A 19,811-nucleotide genomic window follows, 5' to 3' on the forward strand; every position below is an offset into this window, starting at 1 on the left:
CCACATCATCGCAAATCAAGACTTCATTCTTTTTTATGGCTGAGTAATATTCAATTAAATATAAATGAAATGGTTTCTTCCATATATTGGCAATTATAAATAATAACTAATGAACATAGGGGTACATAAATGTTTTCTCAGTAGTAATTTTATTTTCTTCAGATAAATACCCAGAAGTGGGATTGTTGCATCAAATGGCAATTCTAGTTTTGATATTTTGAAGAATCTCCATATGGTTTTCTGTAGTGGCTGCACCAACTGACATTTCTACCAACAGTGTAGTGAAGGTTCCCTTTTCTCCACACCCTCACCAACACTTTTTATTTGTTGTCTTTTGGTAATAGCCATTCTGACAAGTGGGAGGTAATACCTCATTGTGGTTCTGATTTGCATTTCCCTGGTGATGAGTGATGTTGAGCATCTTTTCAAATGTCTCTTGACCATCTGCCTGTCTTCTTTGGAAAAATGTCTGTTCAGATCCTCTGCCTATTTTTTATTTGGGTTATTTGGTTTTATTTTTTGTCTGTGCTGGGTCTTCTTCACTGTGCATGGGCTTTCTCTAGTTGCAGTGAGTGGGGGCCCTTCTCTAGTTGTGACCTGTGGGCTTAATTGCCCTATAACACATGGAATCTTCCCAAACCAGGGATTGAACCCATGTTCCCTGCATTGACAGGTAGATTCTTAACCACTGGGCCATCAGGGAGGTTCTATTTGTTGTTGTTGTTGTTTTTTTTTGATGTTGAGTTGTATGAGTTCTTTTTACATTTTGTATCTTAACCCCTTATTGGATATTTGTTTGTAAATATCTTCTCCCATTCAGTAGGTGGCCTTCTCATTTTGTTGATATTTTCCTTCACTGTACAAAAGCTTTTTAGTTTGATGTAATGCCATTTGTTTATTGTTGCTTTTGTTTCCCTTGACAGAGGAGACATATCCAAAAAATATACTAAGACCAATGTTAAAGCAAGTACTGCCTCTGTTTCCTTCTAGAAATTTTATGATTTCAGAACTTATTTTTTAAGTCTTTAACCCATTTTGAATTTATTTTTGTGCATGGTGTGAGGGTGTCATCCATTTCAGTTCTTTTTCATGTAACGATCCAGTTTTTTTAACACTATTTATTGAAGAGATTGTCTTTTCCCCACTGTATGTTCTTGCCTCTTTTGTCATAGATTAATTGCCATCTAAGTGTGGGTTCATTTCTGGGTTCTCTATTCTGTTCCATTGCTGTATAATCTGTTCCTGTGGCAGTATCATACTGTTCTGTATGGAGTATACTGTAGCTTTGTAGCGTAGGTTGAAGTCAGGGAGTGTGATGCTCCTAGCTTCTTTTTCTTTCTCAAGATTGTTTTGGCTATTTGGAAGTCTTTTGTGTTACCATACAAATCTTAGAATTATTCATTCTAGTTCTGTGAAAAATGCCACTGGTATTTTGATAAGAGTTGCATTAAATCTGTAGATTGCTTTGGGCAGTATGGTCACCTTAACAGTATTAATTCTTCCAACCCATGAGCATGGTTTATCTTTCCATCTGTTTGTGCCATCTTCAGTTTATTTCATCTGTGCCTTATAGTTTTCTGAGTACAGATCTTTTACTGCCTTAGGTTTATTCCTAGGGATTTTATTCTTTTTGATGTGATTATAAATAAGAGTGCTTTCTTAATTTCTTTTTCTGACAGTTCATTGTTAGTGTATAAAATGCAACTGATTTCTGTATATTAATTTTGTATCCTGCAGCCTTACTGAATTTACTGATGAGTTCTAGTAGTTTTTTGGTGATGTCTTTAGGATTTTCTAAGTCAAGTATCATGTCAGTGCTCGCTTCGGCAGCACATATACTAAAATTGGAACGATACAGAGAAGATTAGCATGGCCCCTGCGCAAGGATGACACGCAAATTTGTGAAGCGTTCCATATTTTTAAAGAAAAAAAAAAAAAGTATCATGTCATCTGCTATAGTGATAGGCTTATTTCTTCCTTTCCAGATTTGGATTCCTTTTATTTCTCGTTCTTTTCTGATTGCTGTACCTTGGACTTTTTTTACTTTTAAAAATAGAGCTACTAGAAAATTTTTACTTACATATGAAACTCACATTATATCATTTCCATTTTACAGAGGCGGACACAAGCATCAGAGGGCTTGAGTGACGTGTGATGCAAAGCCCAAGCGCGGAAGTCAGTGAATCTGCTTTAGAATTTGTGAGCAGAGAGGACTCCAAAAGGATGCATTCCCCAGGTCCTTTGGCTGTGGGACAAATACTAGAACCCTCCATGCTCAAACAGTCACGTTCCCCTCCTCCTGGGAATCTTAACCAACGAGTAGTATATTTTGCCTTTGAGGGTGGGCTTGGAGTTGAAGCTGTGACCCATGAACATGGGAGGCTCCCCAAGATGCCCAGCCTGAGCAGATACCATTAACTGACCTCCCTCCCCAGTTCCAACTGCAGCGGGCCGGCCTCTGCCCTGCCCCAGGCCCCATCAACTTGAACCTCAGTGTGGCCCCCTCCCAGACATCAACCCTATCAGCTACTCTATCAGGTTATCTTGCACCCTCTACCTCAGACCCCCCTCTGTCCCTGTTCCCAAACATTGCTCAGGCCGCAGACCACTTTCCTCACAGTTAAGCATCCTGGCTAGTTGTTGTTCCTGGCCAGTCCATAGCAGGACCCCTTCCCTGGCCCCTGAGGCAACAGATGTAGAGAATGACTTTGGGTTTGGGAGCAAATTCTTGGCAGTCTGGGTCTTCACAGCCACCCCCCCCCCCCGCCACCTCCTGAGATGGGGTGAGGCCAAGAGAAGGGAGATGCTCTGGAGCCCAGGAGGTGCTTCGGGGGGAAGATTGTGCCCCCTAGCCTGGGCACAGGTTTGGCATGCTGTGGCCACTTGCCTGGGCCCTGCAGTCCAAATCTCTTAGAGGGTCAACCTGGCTACCCTGGGAAGGGGTCTCTGGGGTCTTGGGAGTAAGCAGAGCCCATCTTGTCTTGGGTACCCTAAATGTGCCCAGCAGTGCCTCCAGGAGGCAATCTTGCCATGGATGAGGATTCAGGATCCAGTCCTGTGTCTCTTGAGGTCAGGTCTGCTGGAGGCATTTGGGATCCAGCTGGGGCATCCCATTTGGATGTTAATAGGGTCAAAGCTTGCACTGTAATTATAGCAGAAGGAGGCCACTTTTGGTTTTAAAATAGTTTTAAATTTAAAAAATGAATTAAGTGGAAGGATGAAAGGCGTGAGGAATCTTGGCAGCCTTGGGATAATTATTTTAAAACCAGCTCCCATTTCTCAAGTCCTCCGCAGCGCCAGGCCTGTGGTGCTGCCATCCCTGGGAGGGTGGCCAAGATCTCTGGCAGGGCCAGTGATTTCAGGCCTATTGTACCGCCTCCAGGTGGCCACCGCTCTGCTCACCCCTCCTTCCGTCGGGCCCAGCTGCACTGGCAAAGAGCAAGCTGGACAAATCCAGCTTCAAATTCTGCTCGGCCACATGCCTATTTAACCTCCCCCAGCCTCATCTTTCTTATCTGTAACATGGAGGTAATGATAGCTCTTGGGTCATAGGGAGAGAGTCAGACACCTGCCCCAGGCCCCTTACCTGCCTTCAGAGGCCCATCACTAGCGTCACTTCCCTCAAGCTGAGCAAACGCTGTCCTCCAGACACCATCCCTTACAGTTCAGTTCAGTTCAGTCCCTTCAACATCACCAATGTGGAGGGAGAAAACGGTCCTTAGATGAGGCCAGGAGCGCCTGCAGGAGTAAAACTGTCTGACCCTGCGCTGGAGCAGCCCTTGGCGAGGGACCCTGTGCCTCCCTATGCCCCAACCCACTGGGGAGAGGTATGCCCCAAGCATACCTCTCGGGTGGGTATGCTCAACATACCCACACGAAAGGGGGATTGTCAACAGAGCAAACCTCTCCCTCCCCTGCCTCCCTGGGCTTGCAGCTAGAGGTCTGAGGCCCAATTCCACCCTCTCCTCATGGCCTCAGCCAAAGCTCAGAAGTGTCCCATGACCTTGGAGTGCCCTCCTGGTATAGTGACCGTGACAAGCTGTGGCCAAAGTGAGTAGACACAGATGCACCCCCGGCCCCAGCAGTACCTGCAGGTTGGCCTCCTTTCCAAGGATGCTCAGGCACATCCTGAACAAGCCTCCTTCCCAGGCATGCCCTGGTCCATCTCTCCACAGCCCTTGACCCTGTGTCCCCTCAGCTCTCCCTTCACAACCTCATGCATACATTTGCTGCTCCAGCTTTACTGCCCCCCACTCCTCAGTGCCCCCACTGTCCACCATCCTCCCTGCTCTGGCTCATCTGGGGCGCAGTAATAGCTGGGTCTCCAACCCTTCTGGACCTGGGCTGGGACTACCGTGAGTCCAGCAAGGCACTTCAGGTGCACATTTAAGGAAACGGGCACCGTCAAAGTCATTCAGATGCAGAGTTGGTACCTGAGGGTGCATGCCTCTTTAAATTTTGCACCCTGAGAGATCACTTCTCTCACCCTAGCCCCGCCCTGCCTCGGACCCTGCAACCACCCCCCACACCTTTCCAAACACTCTCATTAGGTGTCTCAGACCTCACTCTGTGGCTTTCCCCCTCAGCAGCATCTCTCCAGGGTTGTGCACTGGTTCTGGGCTGGATCTCTTACTGAGTCCCCTCCCCCTCCTGCCCCTCGGCCTCTCCTACCACCTTGAATGAAGATGCTCCAAACCTCCCTCCACCCTCTACCTCTCTTCTTGGCTCAGACCCCAACACCCCACTCCTTCCTAGCACTCCTTTCCAGGGCCCCACAAATGCCGTGTGTCCCTCCTGGTCTCCTCTTGTCCAGGCTTTCCTGTCACCTTTCTCTACCCAGGGACATACTCTGCACTCCCCCCACCCCCTTCCCTCATAGATCGCTAAATGCTATCTAAATCTCTCTCATTCAGCCCCCTGCTCCGAGCCTCCACCACACTGTATTCTTTCTCCTGGCCACTGGCCAACATCTCCCCCTGCTGCCATTCCTGCCTGCCCCCCAACGCTCCCCAGGGATCCCCCCTTTGCACATCCGGCCTCCCCTTCCTTTACTCCAGATCCTTCCTGACTCCCACTAGCCTTGGAGAGAGTCCCAGGCCCTCCCCCAGGGCCCCAGCCCCACTGGTGCTTCTCCACTCTACAGACATCCTGGGCTCTCACCTGGGAGCTGGCACCCCTGCTCTTTCTGCTCAAACACACTGTTCCCATCTCTCTGCCTGGGAACACTGGTTGGAATGTAATTCCTTCACCAGATGAAGATATCACAGTCTGAGCTCAGTGCCCATGGCCCTGAGCTTGACTCATCACCATGGCCTCTCCGATGTCCAGAACGGTACTTGACAGAACACAGGCACTCAATGGGTATTTGCTGCATGAATGATTGAATTTATTAATCAGTGCATGGATGGATTGTCATGTAGGTGGCTTTGGTGGCTGGGTGGGGATGAAGGGAGATACTACATACGCTGTAGCCAGTGCCTGCCTACGGCAGCAGGTGGCTGGAAGGAGAAGGCCACGTCACCCGCAGCAGGCTGAGTCCGTTTTAATGGCCTGGCAGTGAGGTGCGTGCATGGCGGAGGCCCGCAGAAGAGGTAATGCTGAGAGGGCAGCTCTGCCCACTCTTCTAATTATTGCTTGAGTCTTTCCGGGAGTGCCAGCTGCCTGCCCCAGAGAGTTTGGTCTCATCTGTCACAGTGTGAGCTCGGGGTAGGGCTGCTACCACTGCCAGTGGGGAAGACAAGAGGAGGTTCCCAGGGGCCTTTGGGTCTTGGGGAGCAAAGGCAGCCTCAGGCTTGGGCCACACTCGGCTCAGGTCCCTTCCTGTCCCCAGGGTGGCTGAAAGGTGTCCCCTGACTTGAGGGTCCCATCAAGAAGCCTCCAGCGTGGCCAAGGAGCAAGCCAGCTGAAGGAGGGTCCACAGCAACCCCAGGCAGGGAGCCTCGGATGGTTTGGTGTCTGCTGACATGGAAGCCCTTGGGAAGATGGTGCCCCGGTGACTGGCTGGGCAGGTAGGCAGCTCAGGCCCGGAAGGAGGCCTTGACCACACGGCCCTTCAGTGGCTGTGGCGGCCGGAAGTTGTTCACCATGTGGATCCTCTCATCCTCCTCTGAGGTGAAAAGCAGGCTCCGGAATTTCTCCATCTTAAGGCAGGAGAGATACTCAGGGCAGAATGGGGGAGCTGTGGTCCCCTCTGACCCCAGACACATCATCTGACATACCCTGCCTAGCCAGCTCTGCCCTTCTCTCCTCCTGCCCTGAGGGCTTGTCCCTACTTCTCCCCACTCATTTCCTGTTGGGACCCCCGACCTCAGTGACTTATTCACTAAAGAGCCTCTGAACCCAGGTCCTGTTCTGTGTAGCTCCAGTTCCAATCTTCACTCTAGCTAAGAACCGTCCACAAATGCAGCATTCAGATTCTAGCACGCTAGGGGTGGTCCCAGTATCCAGGGATCCCTCCTTCTAGCCTGTGTCCAGGTCCTAATGACTAACAACCAAGCTCACCCCCACCCAAGAATCTGAACATTTATTAGCAAAAAATGGGAACCTTGACGGTGGGACCGCAGGCTGTGGGCTGCTATGGTCACGCTGCCCAGGTGTACCTGAGTGTCTCCTCCCTCCATCTGCTGCTCTGGGAGGACTCACCTGTCTCTCAGAGATACGGATGGGCTCCCGGAGCACAATCCAGGTGACGCTCTCGCTCAGCGGTGGTGTCGTCAGGGACCCGGGGTAGGTCCAGTAGTGCCGGCTGGCAGGCAGGAGGCACTTAGGGTTGAAGCAGCTGAACTGGGCCTTGGTGCCCTGGGGCAGGGTGGAAGACCCAGGAATCAGCACAGACCTCCCACCAGGATGAGAGCAGCATCCTCCCTGCCCATTTCTGTCAATAGGATTTAGGCTTATACGACCCACTGAGGCAAACTGTGGGCAAACGTCTGTGATCCCAGAGGCCATCTCCCAGCCTGGCCGGCCCTCTTTACCCATCCTTTTGCATTAGAAAGCTGTGGTTCCTAAGCCCTTGGGGCATCATGTTCTCTCCTTTGCCCTCGACAAACCTCAGTAATGCTGCCTGTTGGAGGACCATTAAAGTGATAAGCATCTTATGAATCCTATACCAAACCAGACTGCATGCTGGGCACACAGTGGAGCCATGGGCCCTGATGACAAGGAGTCAGTCGCAGCGCCCCACAGCTGCGGACCTGCACCCTTCACCTCTGCAAGGGTCTGCTGCCAGGATGGAGGAGTGGGAGGGCCCACTCCACGATCTAGCCTGGCCCTCCCTCCCCTTCCAGGCTGCTCTGGATCAAGGGCACCGACCCCTGGTCTCACCTTAAACCGAACCATGTAGAGCGCATCTGTCAGACGGTTCATGCTGGGGTGCTCGTCCCCCGTCTGTCAGAGAGAAGGCAGCGTGAGCCCAGAATTCACTGTGTTCTGTGACTCGGGGTGGCACCAGGCCTCCCATGGCCCTCTGGGTCCCCGGTAACCCTCTCACCTCCAGGAAGACACCGACCACAGCCAGGCCATCGGGCGCTGAGGCTGCCTCCCCAAAGGTGCTGTACTTCTTGGCGTTCCAGTGAACCAGGTGCAGCTACAGGGCAACAACAGGCCAGGCCAGTGCTTTAGTGCCTCCCAGGGTCCGCGAGAGTTCAGGGCTAGGCTTCCCTCACTCCCACAGGACTCCTGGCCCCCCTGCAGGAGGGGCTCCTCTGGGAGCCATGGGTCAAAGAGCATTTACCCTGTTCTAGGTCTGACCCTTTCCTGAGCCCCAAGGGACCAAAGAGCTCAGGCCCTGCCCTCCATGAACTATGAAATAGATAACGACCATCTAGTGTGACACCTCCCTGAGGAAGTGGATCCTGCAGCTGAGGCCAAAGAATCAGAAGAGGGTTGCCTGATGGAACTCTCGGGGCAAGGCATTTTAGGCAGAAAGAACAGCATAGGTAAATGCCTAGAGGTATGAAAGAGCCAAGCTTCGCAGGTGGCTCAGTGGTAAAGAATCCGCCTGCCAATGCAGGAGACACAGGAGATGGGGGTTTGATCCCTGGGTCTAGGAGATCGCCTGGAGAAGGAAATGGCAACCCACTCCAGTATTCTTGCCTGGAGAATCCCATAGACAGAGGAGCCTGGCGAATTATAGTCGATGCAGTTGCAAAAGAGTAGGACAAGACTCAGCCACTAAACAATAACAACGGCAACATGAAAGAGCCAGGTGCGGGCAGGGATTCATTACATGCAGGTCAGTATGAGAAGAGGTCAAGGTGAGATGAGGCCAGGCAAAGCCAGGTCACATAGGCCCTTGAAGGCCAGGCTTAATCCTTGAAGGGTTGTTGCAAGGCTGTGATGGGACTGGATTTGCCCTTCAGAAAATTCCTTCTGGACACACAGATCAGCACAACAGTGGGCCAACTTCAGGTGGAAGACCCTGTGCTGAGGGTGGGTGGAGGTCCCCTAGGGGACTTCACTCTCTCCAGTGCCCCACACTGGGCACCTAGCAAGCCCCTGATTCCCCAGTACTCCCACTCCTTCCCCCTTTAGGCAGAGGAGGGTCTTACCTCGCTGGGGAATGACTTGCCATCCACCGTGTGCTCCGAGCCCACACCATGCTTCTTGCCCCAGTGGAAATGGAACTGCTTAAGCCGGTAGGGCCCATCCAGGGGGCCCCCAGACACCACTGCGGGGAGAAGGGGGACCTGTAGCAATAGCCGCGAGAGACCCCACACTGCCTGAAGGTGGCAGTACTAGCATTGGGGCAGTGCCCAGGAGGGGGGTAAACTTTTCATTTGGAACATTCCTGGAGCTAAGTGGACTTGGATCAGTCCCCACGCAGTTCCCTTATGCCTTTGACTGGGCCAGGGCAGAAATCCTGGAGGCCTGTAGGTGGCAGAGGAGTCTGGTACTGACAGGGTACATCCTTCCATCAGGCTGTCCTCCCCACTCCTGCCCACTTTCCAGTGGAAGCTGGGACTTTGCCTCTCAGACCCTCTTCGCCACTAATGGTAGACGTCCCATGCCTGCAGCCCTGACTCAGAGCTGGGTCAGAAAGATTCTCTTCTTTAGTCTTCATGGTAACTCAGAAGGACAGAACCTATTATTATTCCTATTGTATAAAGGAGGAACCGAGAGACAGAGAGGGCAAGGTCTTTGTCCAAGGTCACACACAGCAAGGCACTGAGCTAAGATATAAGCCCACATCTACTTCATGTGAGTCCAGAGCCCAAGGCCCTAATCACCAGGCTGTGTTGCCTGCCCAGAACCTGGTGGCTCCCCAGGGCCTGATGTCCAGAGGCCAGCTCCTGAGGGTCCCCACTCCAAGGGTCAGGCCCCTGTCTTGATCAGAGTCCCGCCCTCATGGCCTCTTTGGCAGGGCCAGTTTATGCTGGTTTTGTGACTTTCCTACTCTGATATCCAGCGAGCAGAGGCCACACACAAGGCCTCCTGGGACTGATTGAATTTCTAGCTGAAATAGATCTAGCAGTGGAGGGAGCCCCCGCTAGGTCTGAATGTGAGCTCCTGGATCAGGTGACGGCCCTGGGCTCAGAGTTCCACTAGGCCCCTCCAGGATGGGTGACCGGGGCAGGGCCCTGACCCCCGTGGGCCCCTCAAGGAGGAGGATAATGGGACACCCCAGAGGCCCCGTCTCACTGTCCTGCCTCACCTGGGCAGCAGGTCTGGCCATGGCAATGCTGGGTGGTTAACTGAACCTGAAGGTTGTGGCTCTGGGTTGAGGCCCAATCAGGATGCCTCCATCCTGGGGAAGGCCTGTAGACTGAGCTTCTGATATGGATTGTGGAGGCTCACTCTTCCAAGCATGCCCCACCTGGGACTCCATAGTGTAACCTCTTAGAGAGTGACCTCCCTCCCTAACCCTTGAGCTTGGCTTCCTCAGCCTGCTCTCTGCATCCTGACCACAGAACACACTGCCATTCACGGTGTACTTACTATGTGTTCAGGCACTCTGCAGACATCAACCCCCACAGTGGCCTAGAGGGGGACACACTGTTACCCGCCCTGGCCAGATGTGGGACAGAGGCTCAGAGAGGTAGGTCTCTTGCCCAAGGTCTCACAGCTGGGAAGTGGCAGGGCCCCAACTCTCTCACTCCTCAGCCTACTTTCTTTCCACTGGGTCCCTAACCCCTCAGGCCTGGGCATTCTATTAAGGGAGGGAACCCCAGCCAGGCTAGAAAGTGAGCCCCTGGATCCATGGTCCAGAGGAATGCTCCCTTGGGCCTCCCCTACCAAGAGTGGCCTTCACTGAGCTCCTTATGTCTGAATTGACCCCTCAGTGTCCTCTGAAGGTTATTCAGAAGGTCCAGTCACTTGAAAACTACTCCTTCATAAACTGTGATCTTAGGTGCTTCCCTGGTGGCTTAGTGGTAAAGAATCTGCCAATGCAGGAGATGCAGATTTGATCCCTGGGTTGGGAAGACTCCCTGGAGAAAGAAATGGCAACCCACGGCAGTATTCTTGCCTGGGAAATCCCAAAGGACAGAGGAGCCTGGCGGGCTACATTCCACAGGGTCGCCAAGAGTTGGACACGACTTAGTGACTAAACAACAACAACAATGTCATCAAGAGCCCCATGTCCCTCCCCAAAGCTCTGGGTGAGAGCCTTTTACTTAGAATTCAGTACCAGGAATGCTGTGTCTCTCTTCAGAGGATCTGTTGGATTTCCTCCCTTCTGCAGCAAGAATTATAACTGATCCACTTTCCCTTTTTTCCTAACCTAACAGAGAACTCGGGACTAAGCAAATAAGATCATTCCTATCTGGCTTTCCTCCTCTTGTCTGCCTTTTGATTCTCTACTTGAAATCTGAGTTCCCCTGAGTACTTTCATTGCATGTATGGCGGGCAGGGGTAGGAGACAGAGGGGCAGAGTACCAGTCACTTCCTTATGTAAGAAACTTTAGCAGGTTCCCACCTTGTCCCACTCGACCCCCTCACAGGCCTGGTCATAAGGACAAAAATCCCTATGCTAAGGAACACTCCCAAGCCTTCTGTCTAGGAATTTATCATGGAAGAATCCTCTAATCCCAGGCCAAAGAGACCCTGGAAGGAGCTGCCACAAGTTCCCACTGGGTTCTCTTTGGTCCAAGATGGTTGGGATTTGAGGCTGTAGGTGGGCTGGAGACTTCGGAGTAGGACCAGGCAGGTTCTGGCCTTCCCCAGTTCACTAAGTTTCTGCTAGCCCATCTTACAGGCAGGTTCTTGAGAGGAATAAGCCAACTGCTTATGACCTTAACAAGGGGCCTGGCACGCAGAACATTTTAGCTCCGTTCTCTTTCTGCTGGGCTTAACCAGATCACACAGAGAGGAGCGTTTGGCCTTAGGCCACACAGCAGATCAGTGATGAGGCAGGGAGTGGAAACAAACCTGACCTCAAGCACTAAATGAAAGAGAATTAGTGTTTCTTGTGCATCTACTACATGCCAGCACTACAGACATCACTCCAGGTTTTTTCATTTTTCCTCTCTGTGACCCCAGGGAGGGAAACAGGGTCTTAATGCCCCCATTTTATGCATCAGGAGACAGGCTTCACAGCTGGTCAAAAGTGGAGCCTTCCTTTCCCAGCATGGTGTTCTGCCCTTCTTGAGCCTACCCCAGTCAGGTTAGGATTCCAGGGAGAAGAGTGCCAGGGGCCGGCAGGGGCCACTTACCAGTTCGGTCATCACTGTCATTGAAGTCCACTTGGACAGAGTGGCCATTGTTGGCGATGCTGAGGGATGTGCAGGACTCATAGGAGATCTCCAGTGGCTTCAGGCTGGGTGAATACACAGCCTGGCTAGATACGATATTGATTGGTGACTGGCGGTCTCCCTGGGCAATGGGATACAGCTTGTGCCAGTGTGATGGGCCTGCAGATGGCGGGAAGAGGGTAAGGACTCAGGCCAACCCGGATCTCAGGGCTGCAGACGAGGGCATCTGTGGGGGATGATCTCCATGCTATATACTTTCAGAGGTCAGCCCCTGCTCTGGAGTCACATGGTCTGGAGCGTCACTCCCAGCTCTGCCACTTCCCCGCTTAGCCTCCACTTTTTTGTCTGTGAAATGGCCCCCCCAAAGCTCTCTACCCATAGCTGATAGGATATGCAGAGAGCTAATGCGCGGAAGGGAGCACACAAAAGCTACAGGCTCAGGGGCAGTTTGGGGTAGCAGGTCCTCCCTGACACCCAGCATATGTGTAGAGAGGTCCCCAAAGCCCCGAGGTCACTGACCCGACCCTACCAGATGTCTGGCCTCTTCTTGCATCTGACCAAGTTCCAGTCAGTGTTCATAATAATGATAACAAAAGCTCACATCAACTTCACTTTGGCTCCATGACATGCATTTGCTTCTCACAATAGCCTTGTCAAGTAGAGACAAGTGTGATTCCCATTTCACAGATGAGGGCACTGAGAGTCACTTGTGCACGTGCGCATGCACACTTGGGTACAGGGGTAAACACACAGTGTGTGCATGCCTTGCCCCCCAGCTGCCCTCCTTGGGCATGTGCAGGTCCAGGGAGATTTTCATGAGCGCAGACATATGTGCACAGTGACCTGAGCTCACCGCATCCAGAGTGGGCAGGCCCAGTAACACATGTGTACAAATGTGCAGCTCTTCTAAGTATCTCTGACACACATATATGCACCCTCACATGTAGATACCCCCTGTTGCAAACCCAGGTCTGCACTAAGAGACTACAGCAAAACACATGCTCGTGCACATACATGCACACCTGTGTGCACACCCACGAGCACCCACCACCTGCCTCCCAGAGATTCCATCTGCAGCCGAGAGGCTCGGCATCTCCCTGGGGAACATCCTGAGATGCAGCCTATTTTTAGAGCCACTGCCGGCTGGTGCTTCTCCCCGTTTTTGGCTTCTTAAGTTTTCCTGAGAAAACAGCAGCAGGTGCCGACAGAACTGTGTCCCCAGCGGATGACTCAGAAGCGTGGCCCAGACCCACTGTGGGTTATTTTTGAAGTCCTGTGAGCATGCCGCATGCCGGCACCTCCATCCTCTGTCCTTCCCACCCTCACTGTCCCCCGGCTGGGTGACCCAGGACTGGGTGAGGCACAGCAGCTTCAGGGAGGCCAGCTACAGGGCAGACCTAATGCAATACTGGACATTCAGTGCTGGTGGTCAGGACTAGCAAGAAGGCTAAAGTCAGGGGACTTGGACTCTGGGGGAGGCACCCAGAAGCTGGCTGGAAGCAGGAGCTGGGGATGGGAGGAGAGAATCTATCAGGAGGGTCCTGTCAACCTGCCCCTTCTCTGCCTCGCTCTGCATCTCTGTGGATCTCTGTTGCCTTTTTCTGAAAATCTCTTTCTAGCTTTTGCATGTCCAAACAGGGTTTTCCCCTTCAAAATATGCTCCTCTGTGCTTGGGACCTCAGAGCGGGGGCAAAGACCCCACAGCACCTCCCTAACTCTCTCTGACCCAATTGTAAGCCTCAGACCCCCAGACTTGGTACCCAGGACCCCATCCACCCCTCACAGAGTGCCTGCCTCTCTGCAGATAAGTAGGGATGGGGGTGTTCCTCACACCAGCACTCCCCTTCTCCCACCCCCACCTGCCTTGCCTTGGTTTCCTCTGGATCTTGGTTCCTCGGGGAAAGCTAAGAACTCTTATCCCACATCCCCATCCCAGCTTGGTAAGAAACAGCCCCAAAGGAACTGCCCTGCCGCAGACCCACACTCAAGTGGTCTGGCTCTCACCTTCTGCCTCTTCTCCCTTCCTCTGCATTTTAAGGAAAGTGAGGCAGGATGGAGGAGCTATTCTCCGGGTCAGACCAGGAGGCTGATGTGGGCCACCGGCTCCCTTGTCTCACACCGGGACGTGCTCAGACATCCTGCCAGAGGCAGACACGCAGACACATCCGTGCGCCCTTAGATGCTCCCTTCCTTCACATACCTGCCAACTCGAAAGCTTGGACACTTCGACGGGCAAACTCTGCCAGGGACACCGCGCCCTTGCCCACGCGGAGTCCAGCTCCCGGGAGGTCACCGCACACCAGCCGTGCGCGCTCCCCGCACAGACACCGCGCAGCGCGCTGCGTTCGGACCGCCCCCAGCTGCCCTGGGCTACCTCCACCCGCTGCGCACTCCGGCGGGCATGAGTGAGTGAGTGTCCGGCCAGGGTCCCAGCGAGCTGGGTCGTCAGGGGCTGCGCGGAGGAGGAGGCAGGACGCGCTTGGCTCGCTGGCGGCGGGGCCGGACGGAGAGCAGCGCGCACTTTGCGCCAGGTGAGCGAGGGCTCTGACCCAGCGGGTGGGCCGGGCTCTGGGGGCTGGATGGGAGAAGGGTCCCCATCTCGCCTGGAGGATAGGGGGCTTCCAGGTCCCGCTGGGTGGGAGGGTCAGGGACGAGTCCCAGTGGATGGGGGCCGGCTGGGGTCTGTGCCTACCGTCGTTCTGGCCGTAGCCCCAGCCGTGGTGGCCGGTCATGCCGCTGCCGTCACCTGCCGGCTCGGCTCAGTTCTCCTCGCTCGGGCTGCGGCTCCGGCCCCGCTCGCTGCTGCGGAGCAGCCTCTTAAAGCGGCGGCAGGCGGGAGGAGCGGTTCCCAGGGGACCCGCCCCCCCACCCCCCTAGTAGGGCGAGAGAGGCTGGCCCTGCCCCGCCCTGCCCTCTCCCACCCACCCCGCAAGCCAGTTGAGCCCTGAGTTGAGATGCGGGCTGTGTGGGGGGTGTCAAGGGGACCTAAACCCCACCCCCACCCTGACCCTGGCCGAGCCCTATTCCTCCTTCCCTCCAGTACGTGTACAGCCTGTGGGGCAGGAGAAGCCACCCATCGAGGGCCGCCTCCGTTTCTCCACACCCGGTCCGTCTCCCAGGTTGTCCCTGGCGGTCAATTCCACCACCGGAGATCTGGGCTCTGGGCTCCGAGTCCTCTTGGACTGGGGTCCCTTGAAACTGCAAATTGCACTGACCATCAAGTGTCCAGGAATGGAGTTTCCCGTGTTTGGGGAAGGATCCAGGTGCTGGGCCAAGCTTTGGATCCTTCCTGCTTCCTAACCCGCTCGGCTTTCCTACTGCAATGGGTGGTATACTTCACTAGCCTGATTGCATACAGCAGGAGACGGAGGCCCAGAGAGGTGAAGTGACTTCTCGCCACAGATCTTCTAGCTAGAGACTGAGGGCTTTATTCTCCATTTGTCTCACTCCTGGATTCTTGTGCTCTTTTCTACTTTCCTTTGGTGTCGGGGTTGGGCGGGAGGGGGTGGGGAGGGGGGGGCAAAGGAGTCCTGTGGTTGTGGGGGTCTGGGAGCCCTGGGGTAGGAGGAGGGCTTAGGCAGAACCACAGTCTCATAATGGGAGTGGGGAGTTTGGACTTTAACCACTGGGCATGAAGGCAGACAGACCCCAGGGAACTTCCCTGGTGGTCCAGAAGCTGAGACTCTGCGCTCCCAATGCAGGGGGCCAGGGTTCAATGGATCCCTGGTCAGGGAACTAGATTCCACATGCCACAACTCAGGATCCCACATGCCGCAATGAAAACTCGGCGCAGCCAAATAAATACTTAAAAAGACAGGCCCACAGAACACCAGCTGGCTCACCCCATGGAACTAAGTATGAAGCCCTACCTCCACCCTCTCCTTCTCTCCCTTGCTTCCTCCACTGTCCTGGTCTCTTTGCCTATTTCTTTACAGCCCACTGTTTGTCCCTCCTTTCCTTGCCTGCCCGTGACCTTCGGCATACCTGCTGGGAGCTCAGGCCCTCCACCCTGCACTCAATCTCAGTATCTGCCTTGGCCCAACATTTTCCCATCCACAAGCCCTGGTCCTTGCTGTGCCCTCCGCCTGGGATGTCCTCTGTCTTCCACCCACTGGCTCCAGCCGGCCCAATCTGATTCATCTGAGGATGTGGCCTTATGCCAAGGATAGGGCTTGTCTCTGGCTAGGCCTCAGCAGGCACTTTTGGGAAGACAAACAGATGGGTGGATGGAAGGAGAGACAAATGATCCCACCCAGGGATTTGTACCCAACCAGAGTTGAAGGACCATTTGTGAAATCTCTGCTGGTCTGACCTCTACCACAGGGAGACTATTTCAGACCCTTTTGTTGGCTGACCTTGTGAGGGAATCTGCCATCTTGTCTGCCAGGCTCCCCTATATCTGTGTGGCTGTCTTGGTTTCCCTCTCTTAGGCCCTGAACCCTTCAGGTCCCCGAGTGGAGCTTTGGAGATTAAGTGACAACTGGTTGGCTGGGCCAAGGTCAGTCAGTGACCTCCCAGCACTGCCTAGACGCCTCTCCTTGACCCAGGAGCTGGAAGGGGCCCTTAATAAAAATCTGACTCTAAGACAGGGGGCAGGGGATCATAACAGACATGCAGAGGGTAGCCCCCAAGACTGCCTCTGTTCATCTCCCAGAAGAGCCAGCCACCTTTCTCCTGGGGGAGCTGCAACACTCTCAGGGCCTGGGGTTGGGCCCAAATGTGTCTACTTCATTGACCTACTTCCCCCTCGCTGTGACCCAGACATTTCCATATTTATAGTACCAAAAAAAAAATGGAATTACTTATATAGCGTTGAATCGAGCTTCATTCTCACAGTAGCCCCACTTTGTAGATGAGGAAAGCAGGGCTCAGAGGAGTTGAGTTAGGGTGCACTATGAGTGACAGAGCTAGGATAAAAACCCAGGGCTCTGAGTCCCTTCTTCGACATGTCTAAAATCACCAGGAGGGGGGAGGAAGTGGATTAGAAATTTGATTGTCATTTGTGTAGACAGGTAAGACTTCCTCCACAGTGACTGAAGAGAAGCTAGGGAGAGTGTTTGCCTCCTGGGTGGAGACTGGGAGCCCGGAAGGGCAGGAGAGGGTGCAGAATGGGAGTGGGAGGGACACCCTTTACTGCTCACTCCTTCAGAAAGAATTAAAATATTGCCTCTTTAACAACCAAATAAAAGTTGCTCCAATTCTTTCCTTCCTGCATCCTGTCTTTAGCAGTTTTCTCTAGGTGCTGGAGAGCTGGGAACTCAGGTAGGTGAGAGGAGCTGATGGAGTCTGCCTGTCTGAGGTGAAGCCTCAGTTGCCCCTGTAGCCCACTCAGGTCAACTTGGGAACGACTGGGCCATTCAGGCACATCCTGTCTCAATTACATGCTGTCTTTAAAAGGGAACTGGGGACTTCCCTGGCAGTCTAGTGGTTAAGACTGTGCTCCCAATGCAGGGGGCGTGGGTTCGATCCCTGGTCAGGGAACTAAGATCCCACATGCCATACAACTCAGCCAAAAAAAATTAAAGAAAAAGTGGAATAAAAAAAAAAAGAATTGATTTCACTTCTCTGGAGCTTATTCTTTGGTCTCATTGGTGTCAGTGGCCTCCTGGATTTCGCTCTTTCTAGGGGAGAGGAAGTATAGGGATGTGAGAGCTATGATGAAGGGCTGGGGGAGGGTTGTATAGCCACACCTCATTCATCCTGACCTTGACCAGATCTCACTTCCCCTCTCAAAGATACAAGTGTCTTTGCTCTACAGTAATGAGGTGATTAGGGCATCATCCCTGCCCTACCCAAACTCATGGGATCCCTGTGAGTTTCAGTTGAGACAAGAGTTGTCCAGTGCTGCACCAACAGGCAGAATCATGCCTGCTCGTCACTGTGTGTTGTGCCCAGGGCCAACCGGCCAGACTGGAAGCCCTGTGACCTTGAGACTCTAAGATCAAAATTACAGCTTCTTAGGTTTTTTCAAAAAATGTCCACTCCAAGTATATAGAAACAATGGAAACAGTGAGATGTTAGTTTCTTGGGCTCCAAAATCACTGTGGATGGTGACTGCAGCCATGAAATTAAAAGACGCTTAATCCTTGGAAGAAAAGCAATTACAAACTTAGTGTATTAAAAAGCAGAGACATTACTTTGCCTCCAATGATCCATATAGTCAAAGCTATGGTTTTTCCAGTAGTCATGTACAGATGTGAGAGCAGGACAATAAAAAAGGCTGAGCCCTGAAGACCTGATGCCTCCGAACTGTGGTGCTGGAGAAGACTCTTGAGAGTCCCTTGGACAGCAAGGAGATCCAACCAGTCAATCCAAAAGGAAATCAACCCTGAATATTCATTGGAAGGACTGATGCTGAAGCTGAAGCTCCAATACTTTGGCCACCTGATGCGAAGAGCCAACTCATTGGAAAAGGCCCTGATGTTGGGAAAGACTGAAGGCAAGAGAAGGGGGTGACAAAGGGTGAGATGGTTGGAGTGGCATCACTGACTCAGTGGACATGAGTTTGAGCAAATTCCTGGAGATGGTGAAGGACAGGGAAGCCTGGTGTGCTGCAGTCCATGGGCTCGCAAAGAGTCAGACTCGACTGAGTGACTGAATAACAGCAACAAGTATGTATGTGTGTGCACTCACATGTGGAATGAATCTGGGCTGTGAACTCAGCCAGATATGGTCCTGGCTCCCAGCATCACTAGCTGTGTGATCTGGAGCAAGTTGCTTCACCTCTCAGTCTGTTTTCTGATCTGTCAGATGTGAACAGAGAGTCAAGAGGGCCAATAGGATGATTGGGTGAGCATATCTGTGAGACTTCTAGAACAAAGTATGTACTCCTCAGACCTCTGTTCTTTCCCCTTTTCCTTAGCTTTTCAGGGAAATTTAAAACCCCAAATAGTCATTTTCCAGTTACAGTGGTAGTACCTATTTACTATAGAAAATTCAGGAGAATCAGAAAAGCATAGTAAAGAAAATTCACTGGTCATATTACCACCCAAGAATCACTACTGTAAACACTGTAGTGACCATCCTGCCAGGCTTTTTCAGTATGTATTGTGGTCAGTCATGCAGTCATATCTGACTCTTTGAGACCCTATGGACTGTAGCCCACCAGGCTCCTCTGTCCATGGGATTCTCCAGGCAAGAATACTGGAGTGGGTTGCCATTTCCTCCTCCAGGGGATCTTCCTGACCCAGTGGGTCGAACCCATGTCTCCTGTGCCTCCTGCATTGGCAGGCAAGTTCTTTACCACTAGCACTACCTGGGAAGACAATATATATTAGTAGTACTTAAAAAACAATCAGAACCATATGTGGAGTTTTGTGACCAGGTATTTGTCACTTAATGCCCTATGGTAAGCATTTCCCTGCTTCATCAGTCTTGGAGAACTTAACACTTAATAACTGCACAGTACTCTAGTATGTGGATTTTTCCATTTTTCACTATTGTAAGTGTACTGCAGTGGACAGCCTTATTTATACATCTTTGTGTGGGTGGCTGATGATTTCCCTGAGAAAGTGGATTAACCAAATCAGATGATAAACACATTGCAGGTAAGACATTTTAAAATGTAGAAGGCATACTTCCCTGGTGATCCAGTGGTTAAGAATCCACCTTGCAATGGAGGGGACGTGGGTTTGATCCCTGGCTGGGGAACTAAGATCCTGCAAACCATGGAGCAGCTAAGCCCGAGCACTGCGACTAGTGAGCCTGCACATCACAAATAGAGATTCGGTGCACCGAAATGAAAGATCTTGCATGAGTCAACTAAGACCCAACACAGCACCCTGGGAGCGTGTCCAACATTGTGATTCATTCTTCCTGGCTGGTTTCCCACAGATTATAAGCTCTTCTAGGGCAGACCCTGATGCTGGGAAACACTGAGGGCAAGAGGAGAAGGGGGCGACAGCGGATGAGATGGTTGGATAGCATCACTGACTCGACAGACATGAGTTTGTGCAAACTCAGCGAGATGTTGAAGGACAGGGAAGCCTGGTGTGCTGCAGTCCATGGGGTCGCAAAGAGCTGGACATGAATGAGTGACCAAACAACATGAAGGGCAGAGCTAGCCCCACACTTCCTGGCAGCTCAAGGATCTGGCCTCCTCCAGCTGAGACCAACCAGGAT

General features: G+C 52.5%; 1 protein-coding gene and 1 non-coding gene across 2 annotated transcripts; one reads left to right on the forward strand and one right to left on the reverse strand.

The window, feature by feature from the left end:
- The first annotated feature begins 1,814 nt into the window (after positions 1-1,814).
- On the forward strand, positions 1,815-1,921 carry LOC122421875. The gene has a single exon (XR_006263676.1). It is a non-coding gene; the product is annotated as a U6 spliceosomal RNA (small nuclear RNA).
- A 3,448-nt stretch (positions 1,922-5,369) lies between these two features.
- On the reverse strand, positions 5,370-14,535 carry CA7 (carbonic anhydrase 7). Its single transcript, XM_043436350.1, has 7 exons — positions 14,383-14,535; positions 11,652-11,849; positions 8,550-8,668; positions 7,490-7,585; positions 7,324-7,386; positions 6,643-6,798; positions 5,370-6,140 (listed from the first exon to the last, which is right to left on the reverse strand). Exons 1-7 carry the CDS (start codon positions 14,420-14,422, stop codon positions 6,018-6,020), a joined length of 795 nt encoding a protein of 264 aa, XP_043292285.1. The 5' UTR covers positions 14,423-14,535; the 3' UTR covers positions 5,370-6,017.
- Positions 14,536-19,811: the final 5,276 nt, after the last annotated feature.

The sequence above is a fragment of the Cervus canadensis genome, chromosome 18, assembly GCF_019320065.1.
Source record: "Cervus canadensis isolate Bull #8, Minnesota chromosome 18, ASM1932006v1, whole genome shotgun sequence".
Classification (NCBI taxonomy): domain Eukaryota; kingdom Metazoa; phylum Chordata; class Mammalia; order Artiodactyla; family Cervidae; genus Cervus; species Cervus canadensis.